General features: G+C 54.8%; 1 protein-coding gene across 5 annotated transcripts in view; it reads left to right on the top strand.

Moving 5' to 3' along the window:
* The window catches only part of VPS45 (vacuolar protein sorting 45 homolog), a 43,973-nt gene that overhangs the window by 7,328 nt on the left and 19,450 nt on the right, over nt 1-17,195 (top strand). For 3 of the 5 annotated variants that reach the window (XM_084823878.1, XM_084823874.1, XM_084823877.1), the window contains exons 6-13: nt 482-619; nt 1,751-1,861; nt 3,920-4,054; nt 5,305-5,418; nt 6,282-6,449; nt 10,495-10,653; nt 11,447-11,554; nt 12,356-12,477. In XM_084823878.1, the coding sequence (XP_084680004.1) occupies nt 482-619; nt 1,751-1,861; nt 3,920-4,054; nt 5,305-5,418; nt 6,282-6,449; nt 10,495-10,653; nt 11,447-11,554; nt 12,356-12,477 (1,055 nt within the window). The other 2 variants (XM_084823876.1, XM_084823875.1) reach the window with 2 other exon arrangements.

Here is a 17,195-nt window from a genome sequence, read left to right as displayed (position 1 = left end):
CCCTGCCGTGGTGCACCCCTACAGCCCCCTGAGGGAGGGTCTGTGCACTCCATTCTCCTGGTGGGTGTATAACACTGTCCCTCGGCCCACTAAACTCATGTGGCTTCAGACCGTATGGACTGCAAAGCTACGCACTGGTTAGGGAAGTCTTCCACCTAGCGACTGAAGATGTTATTGCAGGCTTTGACCGCTTGGACACATTAACATTTGTTTGAATTAATTAATTATTTTAAAAGCCAAATAACCGAGGTGCAAACCCCTAGAGTCTCCTGAGCATGCGTGCCAAGTTTCAAGTGTCTAGGCCTCACTGTCTTGGAGCTATGGCACTGACAGAGGGACAGACAGACACACATCCTCTTCTGTTATTAGAGGCAGGCGATTCACAATCCCTGCTCTAGCATGGCCAAGAAACTGGATCCAGGAAGGGGGGCTACGTAAACCAGGAACAGGCAGACATCTTCCTTTCATTGCACTTTTCCAGGGTCGCAGCTGGGACCCCGCCCAGCTGTCCCGCACCACCCAAGGTCTGACGGCCTTGCTCCTGTCCCTGAAGAAGTGCCCCATGATTCGTTACCAGCTCTCTTCCGACTTGGCGAAGAGGCTTGCAGAATGCGTCAAGGTACAGTTTCGCTCTCTGGGTCTGAACAGGTTTCTGCGACCCGCCTAAAAAAAAAAAAAGCATTTGGCATTTACATAGCATATTTCCCAAGCAGGAGGGGTGAACCTGAAGCCCTGAAGCTGTTGTTGGACTCAGATTCCCATCAGCCCCAGTAAGCATGTTTGGGGATGATAGGTACTGCAGTCCAACATCTGAAAGGCCATAGGTTCCCCACCCGCCCGGTCTAAGGCATATTTTTCAGGTAGATTCATGTACATTTCTGCAATATTCCAAACACCAACCCCGCAAGGTAGCCCTATATCCCCCCCCCAATAAATATGCAATGCAGAATGCACTGCTACAAGGCGGGGGGATGCCCACCAGCTTAGAAGGCTGTAAGGGGGGATTAGACACATTTTTGGAGGAGGAGGAGGGGTGGTGAGGTGGCTAGTACAGAGCCTCCATGTTCAGAAGGAGTGTACCTGGGGGAACAACAAGGGGCCACTGTTGCCTCTGTGCCTTCCTTTGGGAAACAGGCCTAAATCGGCAGAACTTCTCTTATATTTTTAAAAGCCGTGATGCTTAGGAGCAGAGCCTCTCTGTACAGTGGGAGTCTACCTCCGAGAACCAGATACCAGGGTGCAAACCACAGGGGTGGGTTCATTATGCTCCACTTGTGGTCTTCCTGGAGGTGTCTGGACCAGGTGGACCTTGGGTCTGATCCAGCGTCAAGGATGCTCTTCTGTTCTTCACTGTGATCCTTAGGAAGGGAGCCTCCAGAAATGCCGGCTCACCGTCCAACCTCTTTGCACCATGCCACGCAGTCCCCTCGACACTGAGTGGCAAATGCAGGGCACTGAAGAGGCAGGAAAGGCAACGTACGTTTAGAAACGTACGATGAAAGTGGGGGGAGCCCTCTGTTCTCCGTTGCGCTGTGCAATTGCAGGCAAGCCTCTCTCCTTCTGCAGTGTTAGTGTTGCGTTAGAGCTTGGCTAGCGGGGGGATGCTGGGAGTTGTAGTCCCAACAATCTGGAGAGCCCCAAATCGGGGAAAGCTGGGTCAGAGAATAAAGCAGTGCTCCGAGTACAGAGAACTCTGTGGTCCCATCTCTGGTTAACCAGTGGTCCTCTCCACTCCCACCCCCACAAACAGCAAGTGATCACCAAGGAGTACGAACTTTTTGACTTCCGGCGCACCGAAGTCCCCCCATTACTGCTGCTTCTCGACCGTTCAGATGATGCCATCACCCCGCTCCTGAACCAGGTGGGTTTCTTCTTCTTGCCGCTGCTTCAAAGGCCCGTTGAGGTGCTGGAAAGAGGCCTGGTGAGCGACCTGACCCAGCGCTTGCGCAAGGATGTGCAGTTAGTGCGTGGCGCTTTAGAGAGCTTAATTTACATCTTAAAAGTCCCTGCCTCCTAGGAGCTTACAATGTACAGTGTAGAAAACGATTGTTACACATAATTATGTTGGCTTAAGTTTGGGAAGGGGATTTAACAGTTAAGCCAAAGCCCTCCTTGGAAGAGGCGGGTTTTGAGAAGAGATGTGTTCCTTTAAAAAAAAGTTACAACCTGCTTTTTGGCCCTGACAAGCCCCCTCCACAAGGTGTCTACAAGGGACCCCAAGGCCTGAAGGGAGGGTGGCACCAGGTGTGTGTGCAGTTGTGGCGGCCGAGTGAACAGTGATGGCAAATGGTTTACTACGGGCAAGGAGTGGAATCCGTTGTCTACCTCTCCATGGCTGGACCCACTCAAGCTATTACTGGCACGATCCGCATGCTAGAAAACACACTTTGTGTCAGCTAGACTTTTCCTCCTTGGGGGTCTCTTTGGTAGCACGCCCCTCCATTGGCTTCTGGTGGTGTGTCTGTTTGTTTCACGTTACCGTACGTTCTGAAGCATCAGTGGTCCTGCCCCAACCTGGTACCCCCCAGACGATGCTTTGGCCTACAACTCCCATCAGTCCCAGCCAGGGAACCAAGTTTGGGGTTCGCGCCAAGAGCCCCGCCAAGCATTTGCTCCCTGGCCAAGTCCAGAGGTCAAATCCTGACTACATCAGCACTGGGGCAAAAAGCACTCAAACCCCCTTCTTTTAACACAGCAGCCAGGATCCAGAGTTACATTACCTTTTATCTTTGGCCCCACACTTTTCACCTTCAGCTCTGCCCACCACTGGAATGCAGTCCCCCGGGGAGCCTCTCCAAAAACAAATATGGGCCTTGGACCGAAATAGGTTCAACACCCCTGCTTTAGGATGTCACATCTCATCAGATCTGTGTGCTATCTTCTGTTTATTTGAACATCCTCCCATCACTCCAGTTGCTTTTGGAACTTCCCTCGCTTCAACAGCTCACCTGCTGCTTAAGAACATCAGACGAGCCCTGAGGCTGGATGAGGCAAAAAGCCTACCTAGTCCAGTGTCCAGTTTGCCCCAGTGGCCAACCAGATGCCCCAGTGGGAAGCCCACAAGCAGGACATAGCCCAGTCCTGTTTTCTATTTATTTATTTATTTATTTATTGCTTGCTTGCTTGCTTGCTTGCTTGCATTTATACCCCACCTTTTTTCCTCTTGCAAGGAACCCAAGGTGGCTTACATGATCCTCCTCCTCTCTGTTGTATCCTCACAACAACAACCCTGTGAGGTAGGATGGGCTGAGAGTCTGTGACTGGCCCAAAGTCACCCAGTGAGCTTCCATGGCCGAGTGGGGACTAGAACCCGGATCTCTGGGCTCCCAGTCCAACACTCTAGCCACTATGCCACACTGGCTCTCCTTAGAAACCAGAATTCAGAGCCATTCTTCTTCTGAGCCTGGAGGGCTTTTTCAGTAGTGGCCCCCCAATTTTGGAAAAGTCTTCCCAGTGAGGTTTGCCTGGCGCCATCCCTGTGGTATTTTCTGGTCATGCAGGCCTTTAAGTAACTCATACAGCAGGGCTAGGCAACATGGGTACATCCAGATAGTTTGGACTACACCCCTCATCATCCCAGTCCTTTGGCCATGCTGGCTAGGGCTGATGGAGGTTGTAGTCCAGAACATCTGGAGGGCATGCTACCTCTGTCAGGTTGAACATCTGTGCATCTAATTTTGGGGTGCTGCAGGTTTGGTTTTGTTGTATGTTACGTTGTCTTTGGTTTTATGTTTTGCTTTGCATTTACATTGTTCTTTGTTGCCAGCGGCCCAGAGATCTTTGTGTTCTGGGGAGGCATACAAGTGCCATCAATCAGTCACTCAAGCAAGCAAGCAAGCAATAAAAATGCAGCCTTCCTAGCTAGGAGCCTTCGCTGGCCTTTTCCTCCTTGACTTTGTTCTCCTCCCCCTGTGCCTAGTGGACGTACCAAGCCATGGTCCATGAGCTCCTTGGGATTAACAACAATCGGATTGACCTCTCGCGAGTCCCGGGGATCAGTAAGGACCTCCGGGAGGTGGTTTTGTCTGCCGAGAACGACGAGTTCTACGCCAACGTAAGTATTTAGACTGCGACGTGGTGGCAGGATCTGGATTCTGATTCTGCCACAGCGCGTGCTCTCTTTCCTCTCCCCAAACCCGCAACAAATGTTTTGAACTGAAGTCTATACTACGGATGTAGAATGAAGCCTCCCCTCAGGATCACAGGCAGGAAATTGTCCCAGTTGGGCCTAGGCAGGTGCCCAGCCATGCCAATCCTTGCCACCAGCCCTGATCCCAAAGCACACCATTTTTTTGCATGTCCTAATTGTGGCTGTGTGTCAGGGGTTTTTTCCCCCCCTGCAGACGAAACTGCTCCTTGGTCAAAATCTGTTTCAGCAAATTGCCTTTAACAAGTCCATATCTGTAGATTTTGAGTCCTTGGGAGAAAATGTTTTCTGGTCCAGTTTAAATTACTTGTTGCTGGGCCACATCTCTCCGCTGTTCTAGCGGCAGAAGCAAATCCTTATAAACCAAGCGTTGGGGAAAAAAGATTTAAGATCTCATTCAGCCTTTCAGTAATTCACAAAATAATGACTTACAAAACGTAGGAAGCTTGCCGTGAGTGCCAAGCCCGTTTTTACAAACTCCAGCTGATCAGAATGTTCCTCTGCTCCGTCAGGATGCCCAAGGACAGCATGAACACCCCTCCAGAATTGCTCTGATTTTAATCAGCTGCATGTTTCCTTCCAGCCAGCCTGGTGATCAGTCTTAAAGCAGCACTCGTTGTGTCTGGAAACAGATCTTGCATCAGTCGCGCTGGCCGTTTACACAAATAGCTGCTCATGTACCATAACTCCCAGTCAACATTCCCAGGTCTTATGCGCCCAATTCTTTATTTGTTACGTTGATATCTTGCCATCTTTCCTCCTGCACGAACCCAAGGTGGCTTCCATGATCCTCCTCTCCCATTTTCCCCTCACAACGACCCTGCGAGGGAGGTTAGGCTGAGAGGCAGTGAGTGTCGCATAGCAGTGAGCTTCAGGGCCGCTTGGGGACTAGAGCCCGGATCTCCTGGGTCCCGGGCCAACACTCTCACCACAGCGCCGCACTGGCTTACTGGAGGAGGAATGTTCATTCCTGACTGCCTTTGTAGTCTGTGGAGAGCGTTCAGCGGCCCATGTGAGGGCTGAGGCGCGCCCTGTTCATGCTCCACGTGTGCGAATACAGGGGTGCCTCGCCAAGCGTTTCCCCCCGGCGTGTGGGCGGCTGCGTGTTGTTAAGCCAGCTGCCTCCTCTTCAAACCACCCCATTGACCCTTTCTCAGAACATGTATCTGAACTTTGCGGAAATCGGCAGCAACATCAAGAACCTCATGGAGGACTTCCAGCGGAAGAAGCCCAAGGGGCAGCAGAAGGTGGAGTCAATCGCGGACATGAAGGTACCCTGGAAGTGGGGCGTCGGGATGGGCAGGCAGCCAGGCACCTCCCCTGCTGGCTTAGCTGCTTGGGTCTTGGCAGCTCCGGGGGCCTGCTGGGCCAGAGGCATCGGGGAAGGGCCGGAGCTCAGGGGTACAGCCCCTGCTTTGCATGCAGACAGCCCAGGCCCAGTCCTGGGCATTTCCAGGAAGGGCTGAAAAGACCCCTGCCTCAAACGCTGGCAGTCTGTGGGAAGGTTCCCTGGAAGGCCAGAGCCCCTCCCGCTGCCCCCTGCCTTTTCCCCAGCCAGCGATGGGTTGCGCTCCCCTGCTCTCGTTCCCAAAGGCTGAGATGCCTCTCCGAAGGCGTGGCTGCTAGCCGCAAGAGCCCCACGCTGAGACCTGCCGGTCTTTTTGCCCTGCCCCTTCGACTGTGGCCACGCCCACCAAGCACGGCCCCAGAGAGCTTCGCGGAAATGGAATTTGGCCCTCGGGCTGAAAAAGATTCGACAGCCCTCCTGTAGCCAGCACCACGCTTGATGGAGCAGCGGACCGGCTCAGCAGGAGGCGGCTTCCTGCGTTCCAGAGCAGAGCCTGCATCTCGTGCCGGGCCTTGCTCCGGGCACGGTGGAGCCCCTGAGCGAGTGGGATGCGGGTCTCAGGGTGGTCTGCCACGCTGTCAGGGTTTCTGGGGTGCTCTTGAGTTCTTTGGGGGCACGCCTGCCCCTCGCCTGCCACGTGACCCTCTGGTGGCAGGAAAAGGCTGCAGACGGCCCTGACGCCGGGGTCAAAGACTGCTGACCCGGGATAGCTTTGCATCGCCCCTGCCTGCTCCTCCTCCCTGCGATGACCGACGCTGTGAGCTGTGCCGCTCTCCCGTCCCTCAGGCCTTTGTGGAGAACTACCCGCAGTTCAAGAAGATGTCTGGCACCGTCTCCAAGCACGTGACGGTCGTGGGGGAGCTTTCGCGGCTGGTGAGCGAGAGGAACTTGCTGGAGGTGTCGGAGGTGGAGCAGGACCTGGCTTGCCAGAATGACCACGCCAGCGCTCTGCAGGCAGGTACCCCCCGAGAGCGCAGCCCCCCCCACACCCCCGAGAGCACAGCCTCCCCACACATCCCGAGAGCATAGCCCCCCCACACCCCCAAGAGCACAGCCCCCCTCCTGAGAGCACAGCCCCCACACACACCCTGAGAGCATAGCCCCCCGAGAGCACAGCCCCCCCTCCTGAGAGCACAGCCCCCCCTCCTGAGAGCACAGCCCCCTGAGAGTGCAGCCCCCCCACACCCCGAGAGCACAGCCCCCCCTCCTGAGAGCACAGCGCCCCCACCCCCTGACAGCACAGCCCCCCCACCCCCTGACAGCACAGCCCCCCTCCTGAGAGCACAGCCCCCCCACACCCCCGAGAGCACAGTCTCCCCACACACCCCGAGAGCATAGCTCCCCCTCCTGAGAGCACAGCCCCACACACCCCCAAGAGCACAGCCCCCCTCCTGAGAGCACAGCCCCCCACCCCCTGAGAGCATAGCCCCCCTCATGAGAGCACAGCCCCCACACACACCCTGAGAGCACAGCCCCCTGAGAGCACAGCCCCCCCACCTCCTGAGAGCACAGCCCCCTGAGAGTGCAGCCCCCCCACCCCTGAGAGCATAGCCCCCCCTCCTGAGAGCACAGGCCCCTCACCCCCTGAGAGCACAGCCCCCCTCCTGAGAGCACAGCCCCCCCACACACCCTGAGAGCACAGCCCCCCGAGAGCACAGCCCCCCCACCTCCTGAGAGCACAGCCCCCCGAGAGTGCAGCCCCCCCCTCCTGAGAGCACAGCCCCCACACACACCCTGAGAGCACAGCCCCCCGAGAGTGCAGCCCCCCCACACCCCTGAGAGCATAGCCCCCCCTCCTGAGAGCACAGCCCCCCCACCCCCTGAGAGCACAGCCCCCCTCCTGAGAGCACAGCCCCCATACATACCCTGAGAGCATAGCCCCCCGGGAGCACAGCCCCCCTCCTGAGAGCACAGCCTCCCCACACATCCCGAGAGTACAGCCCCCCCACACATCCCGAGAGCACAGCCCCCCCACACCCCCAAGAGCACAGCCCCCCTTCTGAGAGCACAGCCCCCACACACACCCTGAGAGCATAGCCCCCGAGAGCACAGCCCCCCCTCCTGAGAGCACAGCCCCCCGAGAGTGCAGCCCCCCCACACCCCGAGAGCACAGCCCCCCCTCCTGAGAGCACAGCCCCCCACATCCCCAAGAGCACAGCCCCCCTCCTGAGAGCACAGCCCCCCCACCCCCTGACAGCACAGCCCCCCCACCCCCTGACAGCACAGCCCCCCTCCTGAGAGCACAGCCCCCCCACACCCCCGAGAGCACAGTCTCCCCACACACCCTGAGAGCATAGCCCCCCCTCCTGAGAGCACAGCCCCACACACCCCCAAGAGCACAGCCCCCCTCCTGAGAGCACAGCCCCCCACCCCCTGAGAGCATAGCCCCCCTCCTGAGAGCACAGCCCCCACACGCACCCTGAGAGCACAGCCCCCTGAGAGCACAGCCCCCCCACCTCCTGAGAGCACAGCCCCCCGAGAGTGCAGCCCCCCCACCCCTGAGAGCATAGCCCCCCCTCCTGAGAGCACAGGCCCCTCACCCCTGAGAGCACAGCCCCCCTTCTGAGAGCACAGCCCCCACACACACCCTGAGAGCACAGCCCCCCCACCTCCTGAGAGCACAGCCCCCCGAGAGTGCAGCCCCCCCCTCCTGAGAGCACAGCCCCCACACACACCCTGAGAGCACAGCCCCCCGAGAGTGCAGCCCCCCCACACCCCTGAGAGCATAGCCCCCCCTCCTGAGAGCACAGCCCCCCCACCCCCTGAGAGCACAGCCCCCCTCCTGAGAGCACAGCCCCCCCACAGCCCCGAGAACACAGCCCCCCACATCCGGAGAGCATAGCCCCCTGACAGCACAGCCCCCCCACCCCCCAAGAACACAGCCCCCTCACCCCCCGAAACCATAGCCCCCCAAGAGCACAGCCACCCACCCGCCAAGAGTACAGCCCCCCACACCCCTGAGAGCACAGCCCCCCCGCCTGAGAGCACAGCCCCCCCACACCCTGAGATCATAGCCCCCCGAGAGCACAGTCCCCCCGAGAGCACAGCCCCTCCACACCCCAAGAGTACAGACTCCACCCCCTCCGAGAGCACAGCCCCCCCCCCCACCTCCAGACTTCATGCTGGGAATAAGTGTTGAAGTAAGAATAGATGATAATGCAGCGATCATAACCACGATCACTCATAACACGTTGTTAGCACTATTCTCGTATTATCCTTATTGTCGCCTGTATGAGGAAAGTCAGCGTGCTTATCGCACGTGCTGCGGACTGTGTGTGTTTGGGGAGGGGAGATGGCGCCGGGAGGGAGCGGCCTGCTGAAGGCCACCTTGCGAGCTCAGGGCAGAGGCAAGATCCGAACCCAGGGCTGACTTCCGGATTCGTAGCACCAGTAGTGCCGTGGCGCATTCAGAAGTGCGGGGTCCCTTTGGGACAGCCGCAGCCCCGCCCCCTTCTCCGATTGTCCAACCTTGTGAGATATACGGCCTTCACCTGGGTTCCTGAAACAGGGCAGCTGCGAGTAAGGTGGGGGGGATTTCAGTTGGGCATCTGAGAAAAGATGCAGGGGTGTTAAGATCTGTTTTGCTCCCTCGCTCAAACACCAACACTTCAGGTTTTCACAATATGATCGTCTATGGGAGCGTCGCTGTCAGGAGCACCCCCACTGCCTTCTGAAATCCTCACGTAGCCAGAATCAACACGCAGACGATGGGGCTCCTTTCCAAGGCTTTATTTCCATTCACCCTAATGATGCTTACAGATGCTAATTGCCGGAGCCTAATGAGGGAAACTTAAGAGAGAGCTGCCTACCAGGGGTTTCTAGCCTTAGGGAATCAGTTGGTCTCCGTTTGGAGGGTAAAGGCGGGAAGCCTCCGAACTTAAGGGCTAGGAGGCGAAAGTCCACCCCTTTGCCATGGGGCATCAGGGCGCAGCTGTTGACGTCGCGCCAAGCAGGCTGAGCGCCTCCTCTCGGCACCCTCCTTCTGCCGCTTGTCCCTGTGCCGGCGCCTCGCGTCCCGAAGCTCCAGTTGTCCTTACCCCTGCCTGCCAGGGTCGCTGCCACTCTCAGAAATGTGAGCAGGGAGGGGCTCTCTCTCCGGTGGCGCCTCTGAACAGCGGTCGGGTTCCTCTGCCATGGTTTCTATCTCTTCCTCAGAATCAGAACTGCTTTGGGGGTCTATGGGCTCCGATCCAACCCTGACAGTCGCCCTCGCTCGGCGGCAGGGAAGGGGAGGAGATGGCTGCAAGAGCCTGGCCCACAGCGGTAGGCCGGGGGCAGGAGGGACCTGGCTGAGACCTGGCTCTTAAAAAAGCCCCGGGTCTTCGTCGCTGTGAGACCCCCCACCACTACACCCCTGCGCGGCACAGTCTCTCAGCCCCTGCTGTCCTCGAGTATTTGTACTGCCGTGGGAGACAGATTCAAATACTTTTTTTATTTTTACACACACGCACAAAATGCAGAGCCATGTAACTTTTATAGATTAAAAGCTCTCTTCTAGCCACAGGCCCTGGCGGCTTTTCTGAGCCTTGGCTTCAGCCCCAGAAGCTGAGCGGGGCCAGCCCGCGCCCCCCCCCATAAATCTATGGAGCGCATCTCTGGGAGCAAGGCAAAGGCACTCTGTAAGCGCTCAGAGGTATTTTCCTGCCTAAAAAATCCCGGCCAACACGCCGATGCCCCTCAATGTTTCAGTTTTGGCTCGCAGCAGGCCTTGAACCCTCAGGCTTGGGTTCGAGGCCTCCTGGAAGCTCAGATCCTGATGCTTTGAATGGTGCATCAGCTGTGCACCGTAAGGTTTGTTCTCCCTGCCGGTGTCTCTTTCCCACCTCCTGTGGCGACTAAGCTTCGGGAAGACTCGGGTGGACATCCTGGCCGTAATGCAGGCGTGTTTTATGGCTGCGCTCAAGGCGCAGGCAAAATCGACGCCCTGCTTCAACGAGCAAGCGTGTGGGGCGCCGGCGCTCCGGTGCAGCCCTGAGCGGCCCCTCTTCTCCGCCCGCAGAACGTCCGGCGGCTCTTGCAGAACCCCAAAGTGACGGAGCTGGACGCGGTCCGGCTGGTGATGCTCTACGCCCTGCACTACGAGAGACACAGCAGCAGCGGCCTGCCGGGCCTCATGGCGGACCTGAAGACCCGAGGGGTCTCCGAGAGGCATCGCAAGGTGGGTGGGGTGGGGCGGTCACTTCGGAAGCGCTGGGGCTCATCATGACAGCCCCCCCCCCCCCGGAGAGGCCGAACATGCAGGCAGGTGTGTTGATGTGCATCAACCAGCCAGTCCTAGCCATGTTCTTCTCCCCCAGGAGAAGGTCTTTTGCAGAGCTAATGGGTCCTAATTGCCCATTCGAGACCAGGCTGCCCCCAAATGCTTTGTATTGCAACAGGGGCAATACCTTGTTGCTGGGAAAATTCTCTTCCCCCAGCCACAGTGAGGACTGCAGCCAAGCTCAGGGGGAACAGGGAAGTCGGGGGGGGGGCAGAGGACGTCAGCATCCTTGCTAACAAAGATGAGCTGGCGCAGCATCCCTGCAAAGCCTGACTCCACTGCACTGCTGCTGCTGGGGGGAAGAAAGCTTTTCCTTAGGAGGAAAGGTTATGGAGGGTGAGCAGTGGGTGTGTTTTTAAATATTGCCATTTTGAATTCAAGCCCCACTGTGGGCTTGGTTAGATGTGTGCCTTTTTCTGGGACATGTCCAGAGTTGGCTGGGTCCCTTCCTGAAACCCGTTGAGCTTGTGTGGGAAGGCCTGGATGGAGCACGCCGTGGGCTGTGCGTACGTTCAGATGCCCGGTAGACCCCTGGCAGTCTGCCACAGCTCCTTTGACAGCGCGGCCCAGTGCATGTCTGCCTGGGAGTCAGCCTCGCTGTGTACGGTGGGACGGACCCCCAAGTAAGCGTGGCGAGGACTGCAAGTTTCTGGGTTTAACCACAGGCATTGCTCTTCCTCTTGCCAAACAGCTGGTGTCTGCCATTGTAGAATATGGAGGAAAACGGGTTCGAGGGAGCGACCTCTTCAGTTCCAAGGATGCTGTGGCCATCACTAAGCAGTTCCTCAAAGGACTGAAGGTAATTATTGGTGGTACTATTGGTAGTATTAATACTATCGGTGGTGTTAATGCTACTGGTAGAGTTATTGGTAGGAATGTCGGAGAAATCTGAGCAGATTAAAATGAGTTTGGATTTCTATGAATCCGACATGCGAGTTCTGCTGTTGACTGGCTTTTTCTAAGTCACACCGATTCTGCAGACTTGCAAACCAATTATTCACTTGGGGGGGGGGATTTGCGCTAATTCGCATGAGCACTAATCTGCATTAACTAATGTGAATTAACGCATTTGTGTGACTATGTCTCTAAGGGCTGGATGCGCCCGATCTCATCTGATCTCAGAAGCTAAGCAGGGTCAGCCCTGGTTAGTACTAGGATGGGAGACCTCCTGGGAATCAGACTTTCTGCATGGAGCAGGGGGTTGGACTCGATGGTCTTATAGGCCCCTTCCAACCCTAGGATTTAACTAGATTAACTTAACAGACTAGCACTAAAGCACATTAGCGCACATACACATTAGTGCTAATGCGCAGTTGTGCAAACGCACATTAATTAATGCAAATTAGCTCAAGTAGAACGAAATTCTGGTAATAAAACAGGAACATCCAGTTCCATCAATGAATGGAAGACAGAATGAAAGATGCCTAGCAGCTTGTGAAACACAGACGGAGCGGATTTAACGAAGTCCATACATCCCTGATAATTGGCAGCATTTATACATGCAGCTTTCCATGCTTATTTTTATTCTTGCACCCTTGCGCATGATGCTTTACAAAGGGCAAGAGGACTGACCGTGCTCTCTCTTGTGCCTTTCGGGCAGGGCGTTGAAAACGTCTACACCCAGCACCAGCCTTTATTGCACGAGACTCTCGACCAGCTCATCAAGGGCAAGCTGAAGGACAACCAGTACCCCTACCTCGGTCCCAGCACACTCCGCGACAGGTAACGGCGACGCCATGTGGCCGGGGCTGGGCGGGTGGGGCTTGCCCGTCAGCGACGATCGCTGATTGGGGAACGTCTCTGACATTCCAGGGTGATAAGTGTGGTGGATTTCTTCTTTCCTGTGGCAACTAGAGACTATTTGGCGTTTCAGCTTGCCCTACAGCAGTGGTGTAGCGGAGGCCGGGCTCGCAGGGATGCAGCCCTGCACTGTTTCATGAGCAGGGGCTCTGATGTCATCTGCCACCCCCCCCCCCAGAATTCCCTGCTCCCTCTGAGCTCAGCTGAGACCCTCACTGTGGCTGTGGGGGAATGAATTTTCCAAGCAACAATATGTTGTTCCGTGTTGGAATGCAAAGTTTTGGGATGCCTTGGCCTGGAATGGGCAGTTAAGGCCTCTTCGCTTTACCAAGGACGTGCTCCTGGTGGAGATGGACTCCTAGAACTGGTTTGTTGACATGGATCGACACAGCGGCCTGAAATTTTTGAACTGCCCTTGGAGACTGTCACAATGATCTCCTGCATTTCCAGATTTACCACTACCCCGCTGCCCTACAGTCAAGGAGGATGTTTTTTCTGGTAACCTGACCTGGTTGGATGTGGTTAGTGGAGGGTGTGTGTGTGTGCTGAGATAGCAGAAGGAATGAACCCTGGAGAGTGACTCCACAACCCCTTCCCTCCAAGGCAGGGGTATTCAGCCTCAGTCCCAGGGGCCAAATCCAGCCCACCTGGGGTTCCAGTTTGGCCTTTTGGGGTTCCCCAAATGACCATGCCCCCTTCCCCACAGCCATCACCCATTGGGTGGTTTCCCAGTTTTTGTAGGTTTTTCCCCCACTCAAAAAGGTTGAAATGCCTCAGGGCTTAGTTATTTGCTGGAAGATCTTTAAGCTACAACATACTTAAGCTACTTTGGCTGTACCCCTTTTCCCTTTTGCTCTGCCCCTTTTCATGGAGTTCTGTCCCCTGGCTGGCTTGGCGTGTAGCATTACAGCACGAAGGTGCCGAAGTAGTTTTTGCAGCCTTCAGCAATGAAGTACGTTTTCATGTTTGCCCCAAGCTCACTCTCGCACCATAGTAAAATCATGTGAAGTGAGGATGAGCCGAAGAATTTGCATTTATTTGTTTGTGAATGCGTCACAACGCCAAAGTTTCCATCAAACCCTACCCCGATTAGATTTCAAGGTTTTGCCCTTTGTGTTGCTTGCCCTAAAACCATTTAGACTCAGGTGTTATGAGCCTTACCGCCCCCCCCCCCCGCACCTCTTTAGATGGTTGTATGTGCGACTTTATTTACATCAAAATGTGGTTTGCCAACCCTGCTCTGTTTGCCAGCCCTGCTGCTCATTCTGCTGACTGGCATGGGGCTCTTATTTCCCAAAGTCCTTCCTGGATGGCACCACGCCTTCCTCGCAAGGCTTTGCACAAAGTGCGACCTTAGGGCTTTTTGAGGTCAAAGAATAAATACCCCAAGCCGAGTGTAATTGCCCAAATGCATGTGCTGGTTTCATAAGAGTGACTCTGGAGCGTTCCTGGCAATGATGTTTCAGCAGCTGGTGGGGATGTTGTTGTTGTCCGGTGCCCTTGACATCTGTGCTCGCTTGCCTGGGGCAACAGCGTATTGATCGGATTTCGGGAGTTACGTAAAAGCTTCAGGATGTATTCTTCTCTCCAGCAGGGCTGTGGCGCCAAACAGGTGCCTTCCCCAACCTGGCCCCCTTTGGATGCAGCATACTACAACTCCCACCATCCCCAGCCAGCTGTGCTGGCTGGGGATGGTAGAAGTTGTAGTACACCACGTCAGGAGGAAGCTGGGTCAGGGACTGTTGCAATACAGTCATGAAGGTGCTGATAATGGAGGTGGAACATAAGCATGGGAACGGAATCGGGGGCAGGACATTTGGGGCCTTCACTCTCTCTCTGGTGGCTAAGTCTCACTTCCCTTCCCTTCCACTGTATGGACTAACAATCCCTCGGATAATTTTTTTTTTTTAATTCCCTGGGCGGGGGTGCAAAACATGTTGTCCCAAATGTTGCCTGGACTCCGCAGGGCCCTTGACAGCCCTGGTACATCAATCACTGGAGTTACGGGTCAGCCAAGGGGAATTAAGAGCTCACATGAGGCAAAATTGCTGGTCGTTTGTCAGGCCTGCCGGGAAATGTCCCCCATCGCCTGGACGGGGGTGGGGGCAGCACAAAGCCGGTGAGTGTTAGCGGTGGCACAGCGCTTCTGAGCCAGGCCAGAGGAGTCCTCGTCTGGCTGGCCGTTCAGAAGTGGCAACGGCGGCAGCATAATCGTCTTGTGCGTCACAGTCATGACGGACCTGATCTGGAGGGGATGGCTGGGAGCCGGAGGTGCATCCAGTAAACCAGGAACATCTCCTTTACCAGACCCCCCGCTTTTTAAATACTTTTTATTCTATTTTTTAACTTTATAAATGAAATAAACAATTCCAACAACCTAATCAATAACTACAATTTCCCAACAATACAGTATTCTTAAGAGGACACAGCAATAACAGAAAAGAAAGAGAAAACAGAAGAAGAAGGAAGAGAAAAAAACCTTGATGCAGGATGAAAAAACATAAAGAATTATTTAAAGAAATTAAATTTAAACTCCATTACACAGAAATTTCAAATCCCATTCTGCTTAAAAGTTATACCTATAACATTGGCAATATTACAATTCAGTACAGCATAAATAATCAACCTAACATTTCAGTATCATATCATCAGTCTTATAGCAAGGAAGCAAGCCTACAATTCATTTCCAGTAACCATATATTGCCCTTCAGCGAACATATAGTAATATAGCGTAACAATTTAACCAGCCAAAGATCTTACTAACCAGTAATAATGGTAATAATAATTTTAAAAGGAGATTTAAAGGATACATAATACTTTTGAAATGAAAGTCTCGCTCCCCTGCGCCCCTACGTTAAATCTCACCTTGAACTCAGTGGGTTGCTTTCCTCCCCAACGGGAAATCCTCTTTCTGTCCCGATTTCAACTCCCTATGAGGGCTGAGTTTCAGTTGCCATGGCTGCCAGGAGAGAATTCTGGTACCAGACGCAAACCGTAGCCCTCTGCCGTGCTCAGTTTTCACTGTAAATATAAGTAAATTCTAGCCTAGTTCCCGGGTGTGAAGAGAAGAGCGCGGCTCCTCTGAGCTGAACCCTCACGGGACAGGGACGGTGTTTCATTGTCCTGCGCTGCTCTTTTCCCTTCTTGGCGTCTCTCGAAGCAGGGCGAGCAAAGCCCAGTCAGCCCACGCTTTCAGCTGCGCCCAATGCTGGAGGATGTGGGGTGAGATGTGGGCACAGGGTTGTTGTTTTTTTATCAGGATGCAGACATTCCATTATTGCCACGCAAAATCCTTGATGCAGGATTTTTTTGTTACAATGACTGCGGGGTAAAGACAATTCCGATGAGTACTTCCTCAAAGCAAAAAGAAAGAAAGAAGGGGAGATGTGAACCTCGAATTAGACGCCGAAAGAAAACTTATCAATATCAGTGGGTTGCCCAGCTTCTCTTCCTGGGAGGCTCCCTTGGGAGAAAGGGTGGTATATAAATAAGAAAATGAAATTTCTTCTGAAGAGCCTTAATTCACACTATGTGGGTAATTTTACTTGTGCTAATTAATTCAGCCCCTGCTCGTGGTGCTGAATTAATTTTGCTCCTACGTCAGGGACGGGCCACTTGTTCCTCTCCAGATGTTCTAGCCTACAAGTGGAGAGCCAGCATGGTGTACTGGTGAGAATGCTGGACTGGGAGCCAGGAGATCCGGGTTCTAGTCCCCACTCGGCCATGGAAGCTCACTGGGTGACTTTGGGCCAGTCACAGACTCTCAGCCCAACCCACCTCACGGGGTTCTTGTTGTGAGGATAAAATGGAGAGGAGGAGGAGAATGTAAGCTGCCGCGGGTTCCTTGCAAGAGGAAAAAAGGCAGGATATAAATGTAATGAATAAATAAAGAAATATGATCCCTCACCTTTGGCTCTTCTGGCTTAGGCTGATGGGAGATGTAGGCCAAAACATCTGGAAGGCCATGAGTGGCCCACCCCATCCTATGGCTATTTGGGGTGTTGCTCTCCCCCTGTCCCCTGGTTGTCGTTGTTGTTTTTTGGCTCTTGACTTCCCACACGTGGCCGTGAACTTGACAGCTGGGCAGGGCCCCAGTCTCGCCTCTCTGTTTGGAGCACCGCACCACACGGGCTCCAGCGAGTCTCCGTATACGCTCTGGCTCCCCATTTTCTTGGGCTGGAGCCAAAGGCAGTGGCCCAGCTGTCCCGCTTGTCTTTCCTGATCTCTGCTGAGGTGGCGGCTGCAGGGCCACCCACAGGGGTGGCGCTGTAGTGAGGAGGCCCGCTCCCTGCCTGGGCAAACTGGGTGAGCGGCAACGGCACCAGCACAAAACCACTTGTGTCCCCGCTGTTGAAACCCCAGACGCTTTGCACAGAGAAACAGGGTTCCACACTGGGCTGTCACAGCTAGAAACCAAACCATGGCAACATAAAACGATCCGTTCCCCCCCATCCCCAAGCAACGTAACTGTTAAGTTGCATTTCTCCAACTGTAGTTCAGGAAAAAGCCATAACCAGGGCAAGATGGTATTTATTTAGCCGAAAAACAGGCCCTGGCGTTGGCTGTTACGGATATCTGCTGAGCTTTCTGCAGTCATTCCCTCGCCCTTCCTTCCCGCTAATACTTTCCTGTTGCTTTAG

Source organism: Heloderma suspectum, chromosome 17 (genome assembly GCF_057233095.1).
Source record: "Heloderma suspectum isolate Gila_16-S chromosome 17, 16-S_ref, whole genome shotgun sequence".
NCBI lineage: Eukaryota > Metazoa > Chordata > Lepidosauria > Squamata > Helodermatidae > Heloderma > Heloderma suspectum.
The sequence above is the reverse complement of the archived record's forward strand: the minus strand, read 5'-3'. Positions and strand labels throughout refer to the sequence as shown.